General features: G+C 40.4%; 1 protein-coding gene across 1 annotated transcript; it reads left to right on the plus strand.

The window, feature by feature from the left end:
* The first annotated feature begins 66 nt into the window (after positions 1-66).
* Positions 67-24,642, plus strand: LOC146402743 (uncharacterized). Its single transcript, XM_084964287.1, has 3 exons — positions 67-471; positions 12,996-13,071; positions 24,314-24,642. Exons 1-3 carry the CDS (start codon positions 180-182, stop codon positions 24,384-24,386), a joined length of 441 nt encoding a protein of 146 aa, XP_084820413.1. The 5' UTR covers positions 67-179; the 3' UTR covers positions 24,387-24,642.
* The last annotated feature ends 253 nt before the right edge of the window (positions 24,643-24,895 follow it).

Raw genomic sequence — 24,895 nt, forward strand, 5'->3', positions numbered from 1 at the left:
CACGTGAGTGGCCTTCGCCCCGCCTCCGAGTGCCCGGCCCCTGGCGCCGAGCAGTCCTGCGCCTGCGCCTGGGGCTCGCCTCAGGTTGACCTGGGAGTTTTTGGTTCTCCTGAGGGTCCAGCACGGCTAGCGTACCTCAAGATGAGGCCTTTAGGCGAGAGATTTGATTTCTGTGTACCATGTTATTTTATAAAGGGTCGCGCCCCTCCGTCAGGAGCAAACATTGTGAAGTCCCGGGGGCCCCCAGCGAAGCGGCCACTATCTCTGCCCCAGAAGGATCTCCTCAGGCCAAGGCAGGCGGAAGACTTATTCCCTCTTCAGAAAGTTTGGGGTTCTGTTTCCCACCGGAGCTTCTTGAGTCCCCGACAACAGGGAGAACCTGTCTCCATCGGGCTCTGAGGGAAGACCCGCGACCCACAGCGTGGAGCTTCCTAACCACGCCCATGCCTCTCAGGGTGCCTGGTGAAAAGAGTAAGAAGTCTGGCCTATAGTTTCTCAGTTCTCCTTTCCCAACACAGCTTCAGACACTGCGTCGCCCAATTCTGCCCTCCTCTGTCCAGTCTGGCAAGTGCGGCGACGAAGGAGTGGGCTGGAGCCCATGACACTCCAGGTCACCCCAAAGCCGGGCTTGGGAGCCTGGTCTGGCTCACCAGGCCAGAGCAGTTCTGAGGCTTGGGGTCCCCTCGAAAGCCGCTCTCACCCTGCTGACAAGAAAGGTAAAAGCTGCAGAGTAATGCACTCGGGATGTGATTAAGCTACACCTTCAAAGACCTCAGGAGCATTTCCTCTGTTTTGTTTTGTTTTTGTCTTTTTAGGTCCGCACCTGCAGCAGATGGAAGTTCCCAGGCTAGGAGTCAAATTGAAGCTGCAGCTCTTGGCCTACACCACAGCCACAGCCACACCAGATCCGAGATGCGTCTGCCATCCGAGCTACACCACAACTCATGGCAAGGCAGGGCCCTTAACCCACTGAATGGGGGCCAGGATGAACCTGCATCCTCATGAGTACTAGCTGGGTTCTAAACCGCTGAACCTTGGGAACACCAGTCTCTTAACCAATAATATATTCCAAAGTTCACTTAGAGGCCAAGTCACTGAAAAATAAGTAGCTCTCCTAATTCTCCAGAATAATTGAAACAAAGATGATTAGTTTACTAAACAGCTTTAATAGTGAGAATCCTTTGGAAGGGGGTGGCTACTATCTAAAAATACAAAATATTGGGTACTCCCATCTCGAACCTGCTGAATCAGAATCTTCTAGAGCAGGAGTTCCCGTCATGGCTCAGTGGTTATGAATCTGACTAGGAACCATGAGGTTGAGGGTTTGATCTCTGCCCTCGCTCAGTGGGTTAAGGATTTGGTGTTGCTGTGTCTGTGGCCAGCAGCTATAGCTCTGATTGGACCCCTAGCCTGGGAACCTCCGTATACCGCGAGTGTGGCCCTAAAAAGACAAAAATTAAAAAAAAAAAAAAAATCTAGGGCAGCTTCTGGGTAGCTGTCAATTTAACAGGGGTCCTAAGCGACTCTTATCACCAAAGGTGGGAACTCAGAGCTAGATGGCTTAGAGTCTAAGATGGGGCAGTGACACATTCCAGATGCCCAGGTCAGGGACTGCAGATGATGGGTCTTGGGGCCTGGCTTGGCATCCTGCACCCTGCAGTGCTCACACACCTCCACGGAGCGGTGGCCTGTCACCAGGGGGCGCTGGGGCTTGCACTTTTGTCCTTCATAAAGAAAACTGTCCCATATGGTGAAAGGGGCAGCTAAGTTTTCTCCTCATTGCGTCTGTCTGCCACTCAGTTGACAGGTATTAAGCAGCAGCTACACTGCCAAGCACTGTGGTGAGTGCTGTGCTTTTTATGGCTTTTGAAATAGAAAATAGTTGCTACCTCTGGGATGACAGGGGAGGGTGTAGAAAGGGTGCCAAAGGCACAGGGAGTGTCAGGGAACAAACGTGAAACAGATCATTACAGCAGAATTAGATAAGGTTTACAGAAGGAACATAGAGGAGGAAATCAGCCTCTCTGGGGACTTGTAGAAAATCCCACGGAGGACTATTGAGAGCTGATTCTGGAAGTCAGTGGGGAGGAGAGGAGAGGAAGATTCCAGCTAATGAGAGCAACTTGCCTGATTGGAAGTGATGGGGGGGGCGGGGGCTGGCTGATTGAAGACTAGCAGGAATTGTGTGGTCCATGTTCATTCATTCGTTTATTTATTCCCCAATTAACTGTGGGTAGCAAAGTTTAGCAGTGAGGAAAAATAAAATCTTGATAAAATGGTATTCAAATTTCCAAATTATGTTTTGATATTCAATTTTAATGATTGGACCCACCACCAAAGACCTCTCACTCTGGTATCTCTGCCCTTTTGGACTTTACAGGAGATCTTTGCCCCGAGGTGACAATCTCCTTTTCATCTTCTCATTAAAAGTTTAGAGACTGAATAACCCTGAAGGCAAGTCACTCAACCGGTCTGAGGCTCAATTTTCTGATTTGTAATATCTACCTTGCTTATTTTGTGGTATTTTCTGATTACATGAGTTCATTTATATGAAAGTTTTTGTTAAGTATACAACAGTAGCTTTCAAATTTTTGACCCAAACCCACATAACTTATATCAGTAAGCAGTACTTTCTAGAGTATTCTTTTTGATTTTTTGCCATTTAACTTTTAAAAATGCTCCTCAAGACTTAGTATATGTGAATTTATGATCCACTAATGTGTAGGTTCTCAACCAGGGATGACTTCTCCCCCGCCAAGGGAACATTTGGCAATGTCTTGAGACATTTTTGATTTTTGTAACCAAGGAGCTGCGACTGGTATCTAATGGGTAGAAGCTAGGGATGCTGCTAAACATATGCAATGCACAGGACAGCCCCCTGCAACAAAACATTATTCGACTGAAAAATGTCACCAGTGCCAAGGGTGGGAAAACTCCTGTACTAATGTTTCGGGAACTCAGTATATAGTATTCAGTTACGTAGGGGGTACTATAATTACACTAAAAGGACACTACTGCTCCTGACTCAAGGTGAGGCTCCCTTTTTCCCCCTAAGATTAGATCTAAACAGAGAGAGAAAAGGAACTCAAATTAATACGTACCTACTATGTACTAGTATTCTATGTAAGCATTTTTATCATTTAATTTTTGCATAACCCTATGAGATGTAAGTATTACCCTCATTTCACAGATTAGGAAACTGAGGCTCAAATACTGTAGTGACTTGCACATATTACCAAAAGGCAACAAAAGAACCGGGATTATAACTCATGCCTCTCTTTGTCCAGGGAAGAGATAAGAGAGGACAGGGGCCAGTATTTCTTATTCAGGTACCTCTAACTCCTAATAAAATGCCTAAATATGCATGGCTGCCGATACATATTTGGTAATTTGTTACTTGTTCAAATGCACATAGCTAGTATGTGTCCTGACCCAAAGTCCGCATTTTGTTTTACTATACTGTGCTCTCTCTGTTGGTCCAAAGAGGGAGACTCCATACCCAAACAACGAAGAAGCATGATTGAACTTGTGTTTAGTATCTAAGTCAGTAATTTCCTAATGATCACGTACAATTTTTATTTTATTTAAGAAACTTGAATGCTAAGAGTCATGGCTTACATTCTGATATTACCTATATAAATGGAATTCTAATTTTTTGTACATGAAATAGAATGTACCAATTAGCATTAATTCAGGAAAACAGTAGGAGGAGCTCCTTTCTTTTAAATGAAGTAAAGGTGTTTGAGTTAATCTGTATGGAAGTTAGCTAAAGCACCAAAGCTACAAATAGTGTATTAAAAGCTACATAAAGAACTGCTGTTTTTTAAAAGTCACAAATATTTCTAAATTCAGGAATGATATGCAATAAAAGAAATAATGTGGAATTAATAATATTTGGAGAAATTCATTATTTCCATACTAGTTAATCTGAAAAAATATGCTAGATAGTTAATGCTTAGAAAAATTAAAATTCGGAGTTCCTATCATGGCTTAACGGTTAATGAACCGGACTAGCATCCATAAGGATGTGGGTTTGATCCCTGGCCTTGTTCAGTGGGTTAAGAATCTGGTGTTGTCGTGAGCTGTGGCATAGGTCGAAGATGCAGCTCGGATCCCACGTTGCTGTGGCTGTAGTGTAGGCCGGTGGCTGCAGCTTGGATTGGACCCCTAGCCTGGGAACCTCCATATGCCTCGGGTGCAGTACTAAAAAGACAAAAAAAAAAAAAAAAAAAAAAAAAAAACTAAACAAGATGCAAGAAGAGAGAATCTGAGTAAACCAAACCAAAATATATAAGAATTACCTAGAAAATAAGTTTCCTGTCTCTGTAGTTAATTGAAGAAATGCTACTGCAACTGTTAAAAGACAAAGATTCATAATAAACTCTTTTGAAATACATAGTGTAACATAGTTGATTCTAATGAACTATATGTTAATGAACTATATGTTAATGAATATAGTGACTAAATTACATTTTCTGAATTAATCTTATAAGGCAAATATTTTAAAATATTCCCAAATAAAACTAATATCTGAAACAAAAATTATGGTTTAGGCTTACTTCAATTAATTCTTTAGCCTCTCCATCTGGAATAGGGCATAATAATAGTATCCATTTTATTCAATCATTGTGTGGATTAGGAGTTATGATCCATGTAAATTTCTTAGTGAGAAATCAGCTTTGGTTGATTAAGTCACTGAGATTTGGAGTTTGCTGAGCAGTTAACCTAACCTGACTAATTGATGTACCAATGTTTTATCTACCTGGCTGGAGGAAACAATCTGAATGGCCACACTTTAAATAATGACCACAGGTGGCACAGTGGGTTAAGGATCTGTTGTTGTATATATCACATCTGGGGTTCAGATTTGATCCCTGGCTCAGGAAATTCCATATGCTGCAGGTGCAGCCAAAAAAGAAAAAAGGAAAAAAGGGATGACCATAGACCTCAAGTGGGCCCCTGATGCTACCTAAGTATTCATGTCATTCCCCTAGTTCTTTTATGCAACTTCTTAGATGTCACTTTTATAACTTCTATCTTCTCACACCATCAACACCTTCTCCCATTCTTGCTCTCAGTTCATGACCTTGTTTCTGAGTCACTGAGAAAAAAATGACTCCCACAAGCTCCCATACCCCATTTAACCACCAGCCAGTATCTGTCCCAATATGTTGTCTTCCCCCTCCTGTTAAGGAGGCCTCCTTGCTCCTATGGAAAACCAGTTTCTCCATTTTCTCACTCATGTCACTCTTAAGGATTCTGTCTTCCCCTGCATCATGATGTTCTCTCTCTCTTTATTGGATTATTCCCGTCAATAAGTATGCTGTAATGTTTCCCATATGTGGCAGGCTCCCTGGAGATGTCCATGTCCTAATTCTGAAAACTATGACTACGTTAGATTCCATGGCAAAGGGGAATTAAGAATGGAATTAAGGTTCTAGTGAGCTGACCTTAAAATAGGGAGACTGTCCTGTGTTATCACGATGAGCACTGTATAATCAAAGGGTCTTAAAAGTAGAAGAAGGCAGAATTTGACAATCAGAGAGAGATGTGACTGTGGAAAAATGGTCAGAGTGATGCAACATTGCTGGTTTTAAAGATGGAGGAAGGAGAAGTTCCTTGTAACTCAGCAGGTTGTGTCTGGTGTTGTCACTGCTATGGTGCAGCTTCCATCCCTGGCCCAGAAACTTCCACATGCTGCAGGCCACAAAGAGAAAAAAAAAAGAAAAAAGAAAAAAAAAAAAAAAGAAAGGAGGAAGGCGCCATGAGCCAAGGATTGTAAGTGAACTCTAGAAGCTGGGAAAGGCAAGAAAACAGACTCTCCCCTAGAGCCTTTATGAAGGAACCTAGTCTTGCTGACACCTTGATTTTAGCCCAGTGAGACCAAGTTGGACTTCTGCTCTACACAACTGAAGATAATTAAATTGCATCATTTTAAACTACTAGATTTGTGGTAATTTGTTGTAGCAACAATAGAAAACTACTGTAGCACAAACAAAAACCCACCTTCTCCTATAGTGATGGAAATAAAAACAAAAATAAACAGGACCTATTTAAACTTAAAATCTTTTGCACAACAAAGGAAATCATGAACAAAACAAAAAGACAACCTACAGAATGGGAGAAGATATTTGCATTTTCAAATGATGCAACTGACAAGGGGTTTATCTCTAAATATACTGATATCTCATGCAGGTTTCTATCAAAAAAATAACCCAGTCAAAAAAACAGGCAGAAGAACTAAATAGACATTTCTCCAAAGAAGATATACAGGTGGCCAAGAGGCACATTAAAAGATGTTCAACATCATTAATATAGAAATGCAAATCAAAACTACGTTGAGGTATCACCTAGCACCAGTCAGAATGGCCATCATCAAGAAGTCTACAAATAGTAAGTGCTAGAAAGGATATGGAGGAAAGGAATCCTCCTACACTATTGGTGGGAATGTAACTTGGTATAGCAACTATGGAGAATAGTACAGAGGCTCCTTTAAAAACTAAAAATAGAGCTATCTTATAATCCTGCAATCTCAGTCCTGGGCATATACATATGCACTTCAATACTCACAGCAGCACTGTTTACACTAGCCAAGATATGGAAACAACCGAAATGTCCACGGACAGATGAATGGATAAAGAAGATGTGGTACATATATATAATGGAATATTAACCATAAAAAAGAATGAAATAATGCCCTTTGCAGCAACATGGATGGACCTAGAGATTATCATACTAAGTGAAATAAGCCAGAGAAAAACAAATATATTATATTGCTTACATGCGGACTAAAAAAAAAAAAAAAAGATACAAATGAACTTATTTCCATAACACTTATGGTTACCAAAGGGTAAAGGGGAAAGGCGGTTGGGGGAGGGAAAGGATAAATTAGAATTAAAGTTGAATAAAAAAGAGTTCCCATGGTGGCTCAGCAGTAATGAACCCAACTACTGTCCATGAGGATGAGGGTTCAATCTCTGGTCTTGCTCAGTGGGTTAAGGATCTGGTGTTTCCATGAACTGTGGTATAGCAACAATAGGAAAAGCTACTGTAGGACAGACGGCTCAGATCTACTGTTACTGTAACTGTGGGGTATGCCAGCAACTGCGGCTCCAAATGGACCCCAGCCTGGGATCTTCCATATGCCACGGATGCAGCCCTAAAAAGAAAAAAAAAAAAAAAAAAAAACTTTCCTCCTCTACCTATTGTCCTATTTCTTTGTTCCCCTCTATAAAATTCCTCAAAAGAGTTGCTTATACTCAGTGGCTCCAGTTCTTCTTAAACTCTTTGTAATAAGGCTTTTTTCCCAACCACTTCACCAACCTGTGCTTATCAAGGTCACCAGTGACCTCCGTGTCGTCATGGCCAATTCTCAGTCTTCAAACAAATTTGACAGGATGATTACTCCCTCACCTTTGAATTACTTTCTTCTCTGCTTCCAAGATGCCTCACTGTCCTGGCTACTCCTTTGCCAGTGCTTCCTAAATTCCCCAATTCCTCATTGTAGCCCAGGACTCAGTGCTTGGCTCTCTTTTCTTTTCTGTCGACACTTGTTCCTTAGCTGATCTCATCCACTTTCATGGCTGTAAATACTACTTAGACACTGATCACTCCCAAGTATGTATCTCTGGCCAAGTCCTCTGCCCTGCACTCCAGACTCATGTATCTAAATATTCACTTGACATTTCCATGCGGAGGTCTACTAGGCACCTAAACCTCCAGACTCCAAAACCTGCTCTTCCTGTCATAATTGCCAGCTAAATTAATGGCAGTTCAGCCCTTTAAGTTGCTCAGGCCAAAAACCTTTGATTTATCTTTGCCATCTTTTTTCTGTCATGACCTTCATCTGATCTATTAGTCAAAGTCTCTCCAGGGTCTAGAATAGCAGTTAAGTGCAGACCTATTGATTAAGTTCTTAAAAAATATATGAGAACATGATTTTGTCTCACCACCTCTACCGCGACCATTCTAGAGAGCAAGGTAATCTCTTTTAAGCCTGGACTGTTGCTGTAGCCTTCTAACTGGTCTCCTTACTTCTGTCCTCCTACATAGTACTTCCACACAGCCAAGGAGTAATCCTCTTGAAACACAAGTTAGATCATGTTATGCTTGACGCCCTCACTGAGTGAAAGCCAAGTGCCTTATTTATTTTGTTTACTGCCTATATCTCCTACTAAGTTCCATGAAGACAGGGTTTTTGACTTTCTTTGTGTATTGAAGTATCCCCAAGGCTCAGAGCAGTAACTAGCATATTTTATAGGCACTTAGTAAGTAAAAATACATATTGACTAAATGAAGAGCTGGAAGGTAGAATATGATGGGAAGATGGTAGAAATATGAGGCCAAAGGGGTAAGTAGATACCATATTCTGAATGGCATCTAAGCCATTTTCTGAAGGTAATGGGATTAAGTATAGGATTCATGTGTTCAGAATTGTATTGTTTTAAAATCACTGGTAGCACAGAGGAATAGCAGAAGGTAGGCCTAGGAGAAGGAAGAATCAAGATTTCTGACAGAAGGTAGTGCCAATCATTGAAATAAGGAACATGGGGGAGAAGTAGTTTGGAGTATGGGGTATAGAGATATTAGGAAATGAGAGTTACAGTTTTGGATGTTATGAGGTAGTGGACTAGAAGACAGTAATGGAGACATTCATTAAAACAACACAGAGACAAGAAGATAAAAGTATAAAGAAGCTGTCAGAAGTCAGGGATGATATATTTTGATAATTGTATATTTAACAGGAAATCTGGGACATTCCCATTGTGGCACATTGGAAACGAATCTTGACTAGGAACCATGAGGTTTCGGGTTCAATCCCTGGTCTTGCTCAGCAGGTTAAGGATCCAGCATTGCCATGAACTGTGGTTTAGGTTGCTGACATGGCCCTGATCTGGCATTGTATGACTGTGGCCGTAGGCTGGCAGCTGTAGCTCTGATTGGATTAGACCCCTAGCCTGGGAACCTTCATATGCCATGGGTGTGGCCCTAAAAAGCCAAAAAAAAAAAAAAAAAAAAAGGGAAATCTGGAAGAAGATAAAAATGAGAATTATGGGAAACATATTAAAGGAGATAATGAGTTAAGAGTTTCTCAGAATTGACAAAGAGGCAAAAAATTTTCATTCAGGTTGAAAGTGCCCTGAAGATGAACCGGGAAAAATATAAATACATCCATACCAAGTCACAAAACAGTGAAACCTCAGAGCATCAAGGGTAAAGGAAAATAGGAAAACTTCCAGAGATAAAAGACAAATAGCCTACAATGGAACAAAAATTAGACCAGAAGCTTGCTTTCCTCCAGTAACCATACATGCCGAAGGTGCGGCAGTAATATTTTCAAAGTGCTGTGAGAAGAACCACCCAATCCTTATACAATGTGTGTGGAATTGATGCACGAAATCCCAACATCTTTCTCCAAAGAATTCCGGATATTGGTCTCTCTAGAAACTCTTGGGTCTAGATAGTGATCTTGCCTCATAATTCCCAAGGGGGAACATTGACTGGGTGTCATAAAGTTGATTTCACAGTCTTGTAACGTGTCCTGAATAGATGTTCTGACAGCTAATGTTCTCAGCCTCTGGACATATGCCAAAATTCTGAGGTAAAACGAACCTTATATTTAACATGCTACTGCACTGAAAAATAGCCCTATCCTTTTTTATTGGTCTCTGCTTTTTCATGCCTGACTTGCTTCTCAACTGGCTTGTAAATATATCCTGTTTTGTTCTGTTTTGTCTTTTTGCCTTTTCTAGGGCCGCTCCCGCAGCATATGGAGGTTCCCAGGCTAGGGGTCAAATCAGAGCTGTAGCCACCGGCCTACGCCACAGCCACAGCAACACGGGATCCGAGCCGCGTCTGCAACCTTCACCACAGCTCACGGCAACGCCAGACCCTCAACCCACTGAGCAAAGCCGGGGATCGAACCCGCAACCTCATGATTCTCAGTCGGATTCATTAACCATTGTGCCGCAATGGGAACTCCTATCCTGCATTACTTTTACACTAGCTGAGCAGAAGTTTTGTCAATGTGTACTTTTAACAATGGTAATAAATAATGAATTGTTATTGTTATTATGATTTATAGAGCCAGGCATTCTGCTACATGTTTTATTAACTCTCAGTTATTACTCTGCAAGATAGTTACTGTCACCTCCATTTTACAGATGAGGGACTTGAAGCTTAGTCAGGTTAATAATCTACCCAAGGTCATATTTTGGGGCAGATAAAAGGCAGGGATGTTTATTGTTGACACATTCTAATCATTGGTAAGAATTACTGTGTTAATAATTTGGAGTGAGAATATTACCCAAAATATTGACTTATTTTTGTTGTTGTTCTTCTCAGCAAAAGAGACGCTATGGTCTCATGCAGACTTTCTCTTAAGACCTATTTCCACTGAAATTAGTGTTTGATTTGCCAGCCACCTGTAAGTGTATTGTAACTTCCAATTCTGAGTTCTTTCCCCTGGAGAAATAATGGTAAATGAAAGGAACTTGTGTGGGCAGATTCCATGTCTTATAACGTAACAGTGGTTAACACAGAATACCTACTTTGGTGTCGCACCTGATTCAGCCAAGCATTCTAGTACTGGTTTGGCAGCACTGCCCAGGAATCCCTGAAAGGTTGAAGAGCCAGAGGTCATGTCCGAAGGGGCTTTCCCAAGGTCAGTATTCTTCAGAGTCTAACTGTGTGCTACACAATTCATTACTCGCTACAAGGCAAAGAACCATGATACAAAGGTAGACATACTTCTCAAGAGTGCCTTCTTCTGTTTGTCTTCCCAGTACCTTGTACAGTGCCAGGCATGTTATGTGTGCTCAATAAACCTGTGTTAAAACTGTAAACCTTAAGAACTTGGGGGCAAAGGTACAAAGGTGTTAGAAAAAAATAAGGGAGATTAAAGAAGTGGTTAGGTGATGAAAGTAGTCCTATGTTGAAACTCAACCAGAAGAATGTTATCAAACTTTTGTATGGCCTGCTAGGTCCAGGATGAAAAATTTCCTGGTATTAGTCTGTGGCTAATCTAGTTGAGGTGACCAGATTAGCCACAGACAGGTTAGATCTTATTTGGATATATAAGCCCAATGAAAATTATTGTCCAAGGCAGGGGAAAACAATGAATAAAGTCTTTTATATTACTATATTAATTCTTATAGTAATTCTTTTTTATTTTATTTTATTTTCCCACTGTACAGTAAGGGGATAAAGTTATCCTTACATGTATACATTACATTTTTTTCCCCCACCCTTTGTTCTGTTGCAACATGAGTATCTAGACATAGTTCTCAATGCTACTCAGCAGGATCTCCTTGTAAATCTATTTTAAGTTGTGTCTGATAACTCTTATAGTAATTCTATTTGAATTATTTTCATATAAAATGCTTCAGATGTTAATTAAAATAATACTTAACAGTCACATAAGATCTATATTCTGTAAGTGAGTGAGAACAACAGTGTATGTGTATAAACTACATCAGTGTCCTTGCCTAATGTAAAATCCTTTACATGACTTTAAAACATTGCATATATTACAAAGGAACAACATTCCAAATCTCCAAACCAAAGAGTGTTAGGTTTAAAAACAGAAAAATTGGGAAGTTCCCTTGTGGTGCGGTGGGCTAAGGATCTGGCTTTGCACAGCTGTGGTACAGGTCGTAACTGTGGCACGAGTTTGATCCCTGGCCCAGGAACCTCACATGCTGAGGATGTGGCCACAAAAAATAAATAAATAAATAAATGAAAAAACAGAAAAATTGCCCAAGGAATGAAAAGTGTTCATGAAATTGATGAGAAATCATAGGCTCAACACATGACTTTCCCAGTGTAATAAACAATGATGAAAGAAGTAATTGTTTATGAAATGCAGTTGAAAAATAGAATATTGAAACTGAGAAAAATAAACATAATACACTCTCATAGTATATACCACAATAAATTGCAGGTGAGTTCTAGTTAAGCATAAAGCATAAAGCATGATAAGCTGAATGAAACAGAATTGGATAAGTATGTTAGTTGGGGAGAAGAATATGTTTTTAAAAATGATTTTAACAGGGAGTTCCTGTCGTGGTGCAGTGGTTAATGAATCCGACTAGGAAAAATGAGGTTTTGGGTTCGATCCCTGGCCTCACTCAGTGGATTAAGGATCCGACATTGCTGTGAGCTGTGCTGTAGGTCACAGATGTGGCTCGGATTCTGCGTTGCTGTGGCTCTGGCATAGCCCGGCAGCTGTAGCTCCGATTAGACCCCTAGCCTGGGAACCTCCATATGCTGCGGGAGCAGCCCTAGAAAAGGCAAAAAGACAAAAAAAAAAAAAGATTTTAACATAGGTTTCATTGACATAAAGTAAACTTCACATATTTAAAGTGTGTAGTGTGGTTAAGTTTTGATGCACATGTCCACTTGTAAAACCATCACCACAATCAAGATACTGAAGAGATCCTTCACCTCCAAGGTTTCCACATGCCTGTTTGTGATCCATCCCTCCCAGCTCCTCCCACTTCTCCCCTCCCCCATCCCCAGACAACTGCAAATCTGCTGTCACTGTAGTTTGCACAAATATAAGTTTTTGACTTGTGAAAGTGTTACTAAGATTGGTGATTCCATTTTTACACATGTCAAATATAATTAAAAAAAAAAGAAAGAATTGAAATGGAAATATTTTGTGACAAATATGAGAAAAAAGCTTGCTATCCAGAATATTTTAAAAATTAATAAAAAGAATGTTTTAATTTGGCTTATTTGATAGCAAGGAACAGAGACATAGTCTAGTTAGCTCTAGAAAAATGATATGTATGTTAGGGATATATATGAACTGGATCTAAGCTGGACAGTTACTGAAAACAGAGGTTACTTGAGGGACAGACTCTTGTTTTTCTCTCATGGATCAAATTGTTGTTCTCTGAGTGAACCGCTGCTTCTTTAAGAGCATCTGCTGCATTTTCTCTCTATTAACCGTCTTTCTCTGCTAATTTAGTTTCTGGTTCCTCATATTTCAGCTTGCCCTGGCTTCTCTAGCTCCAGATATACTCATGGCATTTTTTGGTTCAACCCTTTTGACTTTTGCTCCTTCTGGTAAGTATGTTTACACTCAATATTTCCAAAATCAAATTTGAAAGAGAGGAATGTGACTGGCCTGACTCACATTTTTGGCCCAGGCCGTATATCATAGATTGCTGGCCAGGATTTACATCAGTTATGGTTGGGTCTGAAATGACCCATTACCTGTGGTCAGAGAGCAGGAATGGCATGGTACAGAAAACATCAACAGGTGCTGTGAGCAGGGCTGGCATTAAGGACTTTCCTGTCCAATAAAGAAAATGGCACATTAAAGCCAGATGGAGCTGGGTTCAAATGCCAGCCCTCCTATTTGCTAGCTGTGTGGCTTTAGGTAAATTGTCTAATGTTATGCTCTGAACCTTAGTTTTCTCATTCATGACTTGGAGATGATAACTGCCTTAGGGTTTTTGTAAGAAATAAATGAAATAATATGTGTAAAACATGATACAGTATCTAGCATACAGTTGGTATCAATTAATGGTAGCTATTTTATCTTATTTTAAAATTTATTTTATTGTTATATTAAGAGATTAATAATTATCTCAAGAAAAATAATCAACTCTGTGGCAAAGGTTGAAAGATAGCTCACACAAGAGGAAAACCAAATAGTTAGCTAACATTGAAGGAAATGTCCAGCCTCACCATGCATTTTAAAAATACATTTAAAAATAGCTATGAGATATATATCACATTTGTTAAACTTACTAAAATAAAATTATACTTTCTAATATTGATGGAGCAATGAAGAAAGTGTACATTCGTGCTTGGTAGATGGCATTATAGACTAGCTTACTCGTTCCAAATAGCATCTTACAAAATATACCCTTCAGTTTGTGGTTGCTTTCTAGGGAAGTACTTCTCAAGGAGGTAATAGAAAGGAAAATTTCATTTGTATGAAATATTTATAGTTCTTTTTAATTCAGAGGCTTTCATCATTTTAGAACTGAAAGGGACCTAGGAGGTTACTTTTCCTCCAGGGCTGCACATTAGGATCATTTGGGAGCTTTTAAAAACACTCATTCTCCCATGCCCAGAGATTCTGAGTTAATTGTCCTGGAATGTGACCTGAGCCTGAGTATAGTTTAAAAGCTCCGCAGGTTATTCTAATATGTAGCCAGAATGAAGATCCACACTTTTGGTCCCACTACATTAGGGGAACTATGACGGAACAGAGCCAAAGGGGTTAAAAGGCCACCTCCAAAGGGAACGCATACGTAGATATGATAAAAGAGCTGAGCTGAGAACGAAGATGCTCTTAATTCCTAGTTCTAACTTCTAGTCTTGGGGAATAACTAAAATCAGCCATGTGGCCAACATCTATAGACCAGGTAGCAAATTATGGTGGAATAGCACAATGCATTTATTAATCATTTTTATTTATTTAATTAATTTTTTTATTAATCATTTTAAAAAGTTTATCTGCAGATAAAGTAGAACATAGTATTTATACTTGATGAGAACAAAGTGTGGTGGTGGTATGTCCATTGCTGCCCTCATTGAGAAATTCCCAACAGGACTGAGTTCCCCCATGGGAGGGGCACAGGTCTTTTCTCCCCTCACCAGGTGGCCAAGTCTCCCATCTCCTTTGAGGGGAGTGGGGTTATCAATGTCCAGGACTGCTGAATGGTGGGCTATCCATGCTGAACAGTGATGAATCAGAAGAATCCATTTTTTATAAGTTGTGATGAAACACACCTAGCATAAAATCTATCATCTTAACTATCTTCAAGTGCATATTTTGGTGGCATTAAGTACATTCACATTGTTGTGCAAGCACCACCACCGTCCACCTCCAGAACTTTTACATCATCCTCGATGGAAACTTTCTACCCATTAAACAGAAACTGCCCATTTCCACCACTCCACCACCCAAGTCTCTGGCAACTTCCACTCTACCTTATGTCTCTATGAATTTTACCTCAGTACCTCCTATAAATGGAATCATACAACATGTGTGTGTGTTCATTGTGACTGACTTACTTCATTTAGCTTAATGTCTCCAGAGTTGAGTTCTTTTTTTTTATTTTTTAATTAATTAATTAATTAATTATTTTTGCTGTACCAGTAGCATGTGGAAGTTCTGGGCTAGGGGTCAAGTCGGAGCTGTAAACAGAGCCACAGCAGTGACAATGCCAGATCCTTTACCTGCTGAGCCACGAGGGAACTCAAGATTCATTTTTGAGGAAAATTATTCCCTTTCCTTCTACTCCTTTGCTCTTTCCATCAAAGGTCCATTTTCTTCTGGGTGGAGGATTATCCCCATGCTTCTATGGGTCCTTGCTTGCCCGTTCTAGTGGCTACCCTGCTTTTTCCTTTGTCTTTTTTCCTAGGCTCAGTCTTATCTAGTGAGCAGGATAGGAAAGTTAGCTTATATTTGAAACTGCTAAGCCTGAAGCTTTGTTTTGTTTTTGCGTCTTTGTTTTATTTTTATTTTTATTTTATTTTTTTATTTATTTTTCCCCACTGTACAGCAAGGGGATCAAGTTATTCTTACATGTATACATTTTTTCTCCCACCCTTTGTTCTGTTGCAATATGAGTATCTAGACATAGCTCTCAATGCTACTCAGCAGGATCTCCTTGTAAATCTATTCTAAGTTGTGTCTGATAACCCCAAGCTCCCGATCCCTCCCACTCCCTCCCTCTCCCATCAGGCAGCCACAAGTCTATTTTCCAAGTCCATGATTTTCTTTTCTGTGGAGATGCTCATTTGTGCTGGATATTAGATTCTAGTTATGTGATATCATATGGTATTTGTCTTTGTCTTTCTGGCTCATTTCACTCAGGATGAGATTCTCTAGTTCCATCCATGTTGCTACAAATGGCATTATGTCATTCTTTTTTATGGCTGAGTAGTATTCCATTGTGTATATACACCACATCTTCTGAATCCAATCATCTGTTGATGGACATTTGGGTTGTTTCCATGTCCTGGCTATTGTGAATAGTGCTGCAATGAACATGCGGGTGCATGTGTCTCTTTTAAGTAGAGTTTTGTTCAGATAGATGCCCAAGAGTGGGATTTCGGGGTCATATGGAAGTTCTATGTATAGATTTCTGAGGTATCTCCATACTGTTTTCCATAGTGGTTTTACCAATTTACATTCCCACCAGCAGTGCAGGAGGGTTCTCTTTTCTCCACAACCCCTCCAGCACTTGTTATTTGTGGATTTATTAATGAGGGCCATTCTGACTGGTGTGAGGTGGTATCTCATGGTAGTTTTGATTAGCATTTCTCTTAAAATCAGCAATGTTGAGCATTTTTTTCATGTGTTTGCTCGCCATCTGTGTATCTTCCTTGGAGAACAGTCTATTCAGGTCTTTTGCCCATTTTTCCATTGGTTGATTGGCTTTTTTGCTGTTGAGTTGTATAAGTTGCTTATATATTCTAGAGATTAAGTCCTTGTCCGTTGCATCATTTGAAACTCTTTTCTCCCATTCTGTAAGTTGTCTTTTTGTTTTCTTTTGGGTTTCCTTTGCTGTGCAAAAGCTTGTCAGTTTGATTAGGTCCCATTGGTTTATTTTTGCTCTTATTTCTATTGCTTTGGGAGACTGACCTGAGAAAATATTCGTAATGTTGATGTTGGAGAGTGTTTTGCCTATGTTCTCTTCTAGGAGTTTGATGGTGTCCTGTCTTATATTTAAGTCTTTCAGCCATTTGGAGTTTATTTTTGTGCATGGTGTGAGGGTGAGTTCTAATTTCATTGCTTTGCATGCAGCTGTCCAGGTTTCCCAGCAATGCTTGCTGAATAGACTTTTTCCCATTTTATGTTCTTGCCTCCCTTGTCAAAGATTAATTGACCATAGGTGTCAGGGTTTATTTCCGGGTTCTCTATTCTGTTCCATTGGTCTGTCTGTCTGTTTTGATACCAGTACCACACTGTTTTGATGACTGTGGCTTTGTAATATTTTTTGAAGTCTGGGAAAGTTATGCCTCCTGCTTGGTTTTTGTTTCTCAGGATTGCTTGGGCAATTCTGGGTCTTTTGTTGTTCCATATAAATGTTTGGATTGTTTGTTCTAGTTCTGTGAAAAAGGTCCTGGGTAATTTGATAGGGATTGCATTGAATCTGTAGATTGCTTTGGGTAGTATGGCCATTTTTACAATATTGATTTTCCCAATCCAGGAACATGGAATATCTTTCCATTTCTTTACATCTTCTTTGATTTCTTTGATTAAAGTTTTATAGTTCTCAGCATATAAGTCCTTTACCTCCTTGGTCAGGTGTATTCCGAGGTATTTGATTTTTTGCGTCTTTGTTTCTGCTTCAGTGTAGACTAAGGGAGGAAAGGTGACTCAGGATATGAAAGAGAGAATAAGAGAACACAGAACATAATGAATACTTGGAGACACATGCCTGCCTCAAATATAAAAGTGTATCTGCAATATTAGAAGAATTGAGAAAAACAGAATTTTGTCAGAAATGGTTGAATTATGAGGAAAAATTGGGTATTGGTTAACCATATGAACTCTAGATATGGGTTATCTGAATCTAAATCCTAGCTTTAACACATTTTATTTATGTGTTCTAGAACAAGTTATTGAACTTTGTGCTCAGTTTTTCTCATCAATGGAAAGGATATGATAATAATACCTACCTTATAGATTGTTAGGTAGAATAAAGTTAATACATATAAAACATCTGTAATATTACCTGGCAAATAATAAGTACTGTGTAACTGCTAGATAGCAATACTTTTTAGTCAGTATTTTGATGCTTCTGTTCTGTCACACCAAATTTGGTTAACTATATAAGGAAAAATTGATTTAAAAATTCAAGATAACATTATTCAGACCAGCTCAAAACTGGACATAATGTGAAGTACATTTATGGAGGAACAGACAAGCAAAATGTGATGTATCTTGGTTTTTTTGTCTTTTTGCCATTTCTTGGGCCACTCCCGCGGCATATGGAGGTTCCCAGGCTAGGGATCGAATTGGAGCTGCAGCCACCAGCCCATGCCAGAGCCATAGCAACTCAGGATCTGAGCCGAGTCTGCAACCTATACCACAGCTCACGGCAATGTTGGATCCTTAACCCACTGAGCAATGCCTGGGATTGAACCCGCAACCTCATGGTTCCTAGTTGGATTCATTAACCATTGAGCCATGACAGGAACTCCAAAATATGATATATCTTTTTTTTTTTTTTTTTTTTTTTTTTTGTCTTTTTGCCATTTCTTGGGCCACTCCTGCAGCATATGGAGATTCCCAGGCTAGGGGTTCAATTGGAGCTGTAGCTGCCGGCCTACACCACAGCCACAGCAACGCGGGATTCGAGCCTCGTCTGCGATCTACACCGCAGCTCATGGCAATGCCGGGTCCTTAACCCACTGATCGAGGCCAGGGATTGAACCCGAAACCTCATGGTTCCTAGTGAGATTCGTTAACCACTGAGCCATGACGGGAACTCCCTGATGTATCTTTTAATGAAGTATTTCTCAGCAATGAAAAGAAGCAAGCTGCTGACTCATGCAACAACATGGATGAATCTTAAAAGCATCTTACTAGGTAAAAAAAAAAAAAAAAAAACAGACGCAAAAGACTACCTATTATATGATTTCATTTGTACAAAATTTCTAGATAAGGTTAAACTACAGGAACGGAAAGCAGGTCATTGCTTGCCTGGGTTGTGAAAGTGACTAAGGGCTGATTGCAAACTGGCTTAGGGAACTTTTCTGGTGATAGAAGTGTTTTAAAACTAGATTCTGGTGATGGTTGCACAACTGTACAAATTTACTAAAAGTTCAGTGAACTTTCCAAAAGTATTAATTTTATGGTACGTAAATTATACCTCTGTAAAACTGTTAAAAGGAAATTTAAAATCAGGAGAAATTCAGAATTCATATCTGTTGCTCTTTAGTCTGGTTCTCGTTTTAGAAGGAGGAAAAAAAACTACTATTTATTTGTAAAAATATCATATGTTGATTGTTGGGAGACAGTTCCCCATGAGTCTATCAGGTTTCTGCAAGTCTTGCAAGCAAGCCTCTGGCTTCCTTTGTCCTAGACTACCTCTTCAGGGACCTTTGAACACAGAGAAAGTGTCTCCCTCCAGGGCAAAGGCAGGCACGCCCCACTCTCCAGTGTGATAAAGAGAAGCCTGCCTCTGGAGCTAAGGGCAGGCAGGTTTACAGCTTATTATGAATATTCTGGTTCCCTGAGCTCAAAGTTCCCCTCTCATAATGCAACCCAGTGTGTGTGCAGTGTCACCAGGCCCTCCTCATGTTGCCCTGTGGGAAGTGGGGGCTGTCAAACTGGTAACTATGCTGCTACTCTCTGGCTTCTGCTATTGCTGCGAGTAGTAAGTACTTTAACTCTGACCCAAGTGTCCCGTGTCTTGTCTAACTCTGACCCAAGTGTCCCGTGTCTTGTCAGCATTATTGAAACTGTAGCAGGTTAATCTAGCTTATAAGCAGGGCAAAGTTGCTGACCCGTCAGTTTTTTGTGTGTGTCTGATAGAATCTACATAGAATTTACCATTTTAACCATTTTTTAAGTTCATAATTTAAAGGCATTAAGTACGTTTACATTGTTGTACAACCATTAGCACTATCCATCACCACAACATTTTTTTTATCATTCCATACTGAAACTCTACCCATTAAACATTAACTCTTCATTCCCCTTTCCCTAAGCTCATGGTTACCACTATTCTCCTTTCTATCTCTATAAATATAACTGCCCTAGGTATCTCACATAAGTGGAATCATACAATATTTGTCCTTTTAAGTCTGACCTATTTCGCTTAGCATGATATCTTCAAGGTTCATCTATGTTGTAAGCATGTTTCAGGATCTCATTCCTTTCCAAAGCTGAGTAATATCCATCATATATCTTCACAACTCTTCACACTAATTATTTAAAAAAAAATACAACAGAGGGAGAGGGTTGGGATAAGTAAGGTAAAGATTCTTGTCGGAGTTCCCGTCGTGGCTCAGTGGTTATCAAATCTGACTAGGAACCATGAGGTTGTGGGTTTGATCCCTGGCCTTGCTCAATGGGTTAAGGATCCGGCATTTCCATGAGCTGTGGTCGCAGATGCAACTCAGATTCCGCGTTGTTGTGGCTCTGGCGTAGGCTGGTGGCTACAGCTCTGATTAGCCCCCTAGCTGGGGAACCTCCATATGCCACGGGAGTGGCTCAAGAAATGGCAAAAAGACCAAAAAAAAAAAAAAAAAAAGATTCTTGTGATGAGGGAGGGAATTAAGGAGAGGAGAGAAAGAGAGAACAGTTGGTAAAGAACAGAAGTTAGGAGTTCCCATTGTGGCTCAGTGGGTTAAGAACCCAGCTAGCATCCATGAGGATACAGTTTGATCCCTGGCCCCGCTCAGTGGGTTGCTGTGAGCTGCAGTGTAGGTCACAGACATGGCTCAAATCTGGCATTGCTGTGGCTGTGGTGTAGGCCGGCAGCTACAGCTCAGATTGAACCCCTAGCCTGGGAATGTCCACATGCCGTGGTGCAGCCCTAAATTTAAAAACAAAAATCAAAATAAAAAGCAAAGAGAAATTAATTCCATTTCTACAGCCATGAGTGCAGCATTCCAGAGAAAGTCAAGGGCATTTTAGAACTATGCTTCTGCTTCCTGGTGGCCTGGAGTCTAATCTGGGGGCAGGGCAGTAGGTAGGGATCTGAGCAGGGATTGGGGTCTTATCCCACCAACTCCTCTGTTAGTGGCTACACATCACAGGTTGTCCTTTTTCAGGACTGGACTGTTGGCCCCATCCCTGGCCTGGATAGGAGCATACATGGGCCCTCACAGCCTATCGGCCCTGATGCAAGACATTAACTGCATTGGCTTCATTTGGCCATTGCCCAGGTGTAGGCAAAATTAGAACTAGATCTAATTTTAGATCTAGATCTAGTTCATCTAGTTTAGAGCGAATTCATTTAATAACTAGATGAGATTTGGCTGCTGATAATTGTCCTAGATCCCCTCCTCCAGCCTTTTCCAACCATCATATCTCCCCCCTCCCTCCCTGCCCACTGCTCCACTCATAACAAATCTGAGACTCTGTCCCATCACATGAAGACTTAAAGTACTGATTAAATGCTGAAATATCTTTCTGGATCATTTTTAGTATAACAGGGATTAAAGTCATAAAATGACTCTCAGGAGAGAGCATTTCAGATGTGAGCTAGCAGGTAGAAGAAGAGTCCTTGGAGCAAGGAGAATTTATTTTATTCCACCAAAATTGCTCTAGATAGGGTGTTGCTAATCAGCTTAGAAACCAGGCAAGAAAAGAAGAGCCACTTTTTGGATTGATAGCACAGTTATTCGGACTAGAAAACCTTAGAGATTATCTGGTCGAAATTTTTATTTTATAAATGAGAAAAATGGAGCCTCAGAGAGGGGAAATGATTTCTCAAAGTCATTCATTGAACAACAGGACTAGATGCCAAATGTATTTATATATATGTCTTTTAATTTGCAACCTAAAAGAGCTCGCTGAATGATCTAGCTAAGGTTTTTCTCCTGTCAAAAGTATTTGTATTGGAGAAACTGCTCAGAATTTAGAAATTCTTTTTTTTTTTTTTTTTTTTTTGTCTTTTTGCCTTTTCTAGGGCTGATCTCGTGGCACATGGAAGTTCCCAGGCTAGGGGTCTAATCCAAGCTGTGGCTGCCGGCCTACACCAGAGCCACAGCAGCATGGGATCTGAGCCACATCTGTGACCTACACCACAGCTCATGGCAAGCTGGATCCTTAACCCACTGAGCAAGGCCAGGGATCGAACCCACAACCTCATGGTTCCTAGTCAGATTCGTTAACCACTGAGCCATGATGGGAACTCCTGTCTTTTGTCTTTTTAGGGCAAATGGAAGTTCCCAGGCTAGGGGTTGAATCAGAGTCTGCTCACACCACAACCACAGCAGGGCAGGATCCAAGCCACGTCTGCAGTGCTGGATCTTTAACCCACTGATCGAGGCTAGAGATCAAACCTGCATCCTCATGGATGCTATTCGGGTATGTTAACCACTGAGCCACTACGGGAACTCTGTAGAAATTAGAAATTCTTAACTCTGGGGTCCATGTCGGTCATTTTGCTTCCCTGTACCTAGCATGTGCTTTGCATGATAGGTGAACAAGTGACATATTGGATTTGCTCCTTTAATTCCTATCTTTTAAAGGAGAAGTGTTCTGGGTGTTCCTGTCATGGCACAGCAGAAATGAATCTGACTGGGAACTATGAGGTTTCGGTTCGATCCCTGGCCTTGCTCAATGGGTTAGGGATCCGGAGTTGCTGTGAGCTGTGGTGTAGGTCGCAGACGAGGCTCAGATCTGGCATTGCTGTGGCTGTGGTGTAGGCCGGTGGCTGTAGCTCTGATTCAACCTCCATATGCTAAAGTTAGTTAAACTCATCACTTCACACTTATGAAAAAATTAATCTCCTTAGAGTTTTTGTTTTGTTTTGTTTGCTTTTTAGGGCTGCACTTGCAGCATATGGAGGTTCCCAGGCTAGGAGTCTAATTGGAGCTACAGCTGCCAGCCTACACCAGAGCCACAGCAACGCCAGATCCCAGCTGCGACTGTGACCTACACCACAGCTCATGGCAACTCCAGATCCTTAACCCACTGAGCAAGGCCAGAGAATGAACCTACAATCTCATGGTTCCTAGTCGGATTCGTTTCTACTGCACCATGCCTCCATCCCCTTAGATTTAATTTGGAGAAAGGATGTATCTACTTTAAAACCACTTTCTTAAAAAACTAACTATAATTCTGGAAGCAATTATTTCTGAAATTTCCAGACTTGTAAAGTTATATACATTTTAAAAAGTATTTTGCATTAGATGGTTTTCTGGGAAACTTGAAATTGACAGTTGATTAGCATTCTATTAAGTTTTCTGTAAGTGCATCATGAGTAAATCTGATTAATTGACTCATACATCTATAAGGGAATTGTGATTAAATTGCAATTATTGATTTGTCAAAGCCCAACTAAATTTTTCTTCCTTAATTTTAGTTTTATTATGCAGTACATCACAGTATTAGTTTATTATCTGGATATTTACATTTTAGACAAATATGTTGTTAGAAAAGGTTGAATCCAGATGGTGGTACAGCAGAAAGATTACTTAGGAGACTTGGTTGGGTCTAGTTCATATTTCTTTTGTCAAATCTTATTGTATATTTGTTTGAATTAAACTATTTGGGTTTCACTGGAATCCTGAATGTCAATGAATAAAGGATTTTTTATTTTATTTGTCTTTTGTCTTTTGTCTTTTTAGGGCTGCACCTGAGGCATATGGAGGTTCTCAGGTGAGGGGTCTAATTGGAGTTGTAGCTGCCAGTCTACACCACAGCCACCACAACATGGGATCCAAGCCACATCTCTGACCTATACCACAGCTCATTACTGCTGGATCCTTAACCCACTGAGCAAGGCCAGGGATGGAATCCACAAGCTCATGGTTCCTAGTCAGATATTTCCGCTCTGCCATGATGAGAACTCCCAATAAAGGATATTTTAGTTTTTCCACAAGTATGTGCAGACTTCTCTCATTTTGCATTCTTTATTTTATTTTATTTTTTTGTCTTTTTGCCTTTTCTAGGGCCGCTTCCCCGAGGCATATGGAGGTTCCCAGGCTGGGGGTCTAATTGGAGCTATAGCTGCCTGCCTATGCCAGAGCCACGGCAATGCAGGTTCTGAGCCGCGTCTGCAACCTACACCACAACTCATGGCAACGCCAGATCCTTAACCCATGAGCAAGGCCAGGGTTTGAACCTGCACCTCATGGTTCTTAGTCAGATTCGTTAACCATGAGCCACAATGGGAATTCCCGTCATTTTGCATTTTTAACAGGGATCAAAGTTCAGTAAATATTTTAACGTGTTGGTATTTGTAGCCAGTACATCTTGGTCTAATAGTTGTCTGTTATGTGGGAAATAAAACTATTCTTTAGTGAGAATTCTTACTTCTAATGGACATTGTTGCCATATGGGAATCTATCTATCCACACAGAGAATTAAATGGTTGTAAGGCAGAATAGCATGATATATAGGAGACTGGGCTCTGTATAGAACAGACCTAGGTTTGAACCTTCTATCACCTTGTAGTTGTGTGACTTTAAGAATATTAATCTCTCTAACTCTTAATTTCATAATCCCTAAAGTGTTTTTATGTGTATGATGATCAAATAAGACTGTAAAGCAGTTAGCATTAATACTTGGCATAAAGCAAATGGTTATTAAATATTAGCTGGTATTGTGGTGATTTATATCTCTTATTTTTGACTCCCCCCCTTTTTCTATTTCAAGGAAATTTGAAGAAACTTACTGTGCTCTGGAGACAAATGGCTCACTGGGAAACATTCCACTGGCTGGTGGATGAAACTCAGAAGAACCACTGCCATTCTGTATTGGACATTTAGAGAACACGTGGACACTTGAGGAACTTGAAGCTTGGAGAATTCTTCTATGGACTCCAGCAGCTAAAGTGTCCATATGCACGTTAACTGGAGGTGAATTTAGATAAACAAATGCTGGGTTTGTTTTTATTTGTCTTTTGACAATGCTCCTTCATTACAAATTAGGCTCTGACATTCTACTGCCTGACCACATGCATTATTTTTGAACTGGCCCCCAGGGTCCTGTCTTTAGCCCTGCCTCTTAACTTTTTCTTGGATTCAGCCTCCGTGAGTTATTCATTCTCTCATCCAGCTCCTCAGTCACATCGGAATATTTCCACTCAGGACTAAGTGGAATACCTTTTTTAATATACAGTGGGTAGTTCAAAAGCTGACCCTCAGTTATGAGTGGAGACCCATATTGCACTTGAAAGACCATTTGAAAGCATCTAGTTTCTTACAGACAAAATATCATCGGAGGGAGGATAAGGCA

This window comes from Sus scrofa, chromosome 6, assembly GCF_054392235.1.
Source record: "Sus scrofa isolate SSC_HxYL_T2T_F1_AM1 chromosome 6, Sscrofa_HxYL_maternal_Yorkshire_Landrace_v2.0, whole genome shotgun sequence".
Taxonomy (NCBI): Eukaryota; Metazoa; Chordata; class Mammalia; order Artiodactyla; family Suidae; genus Sus; species Sus scrofa.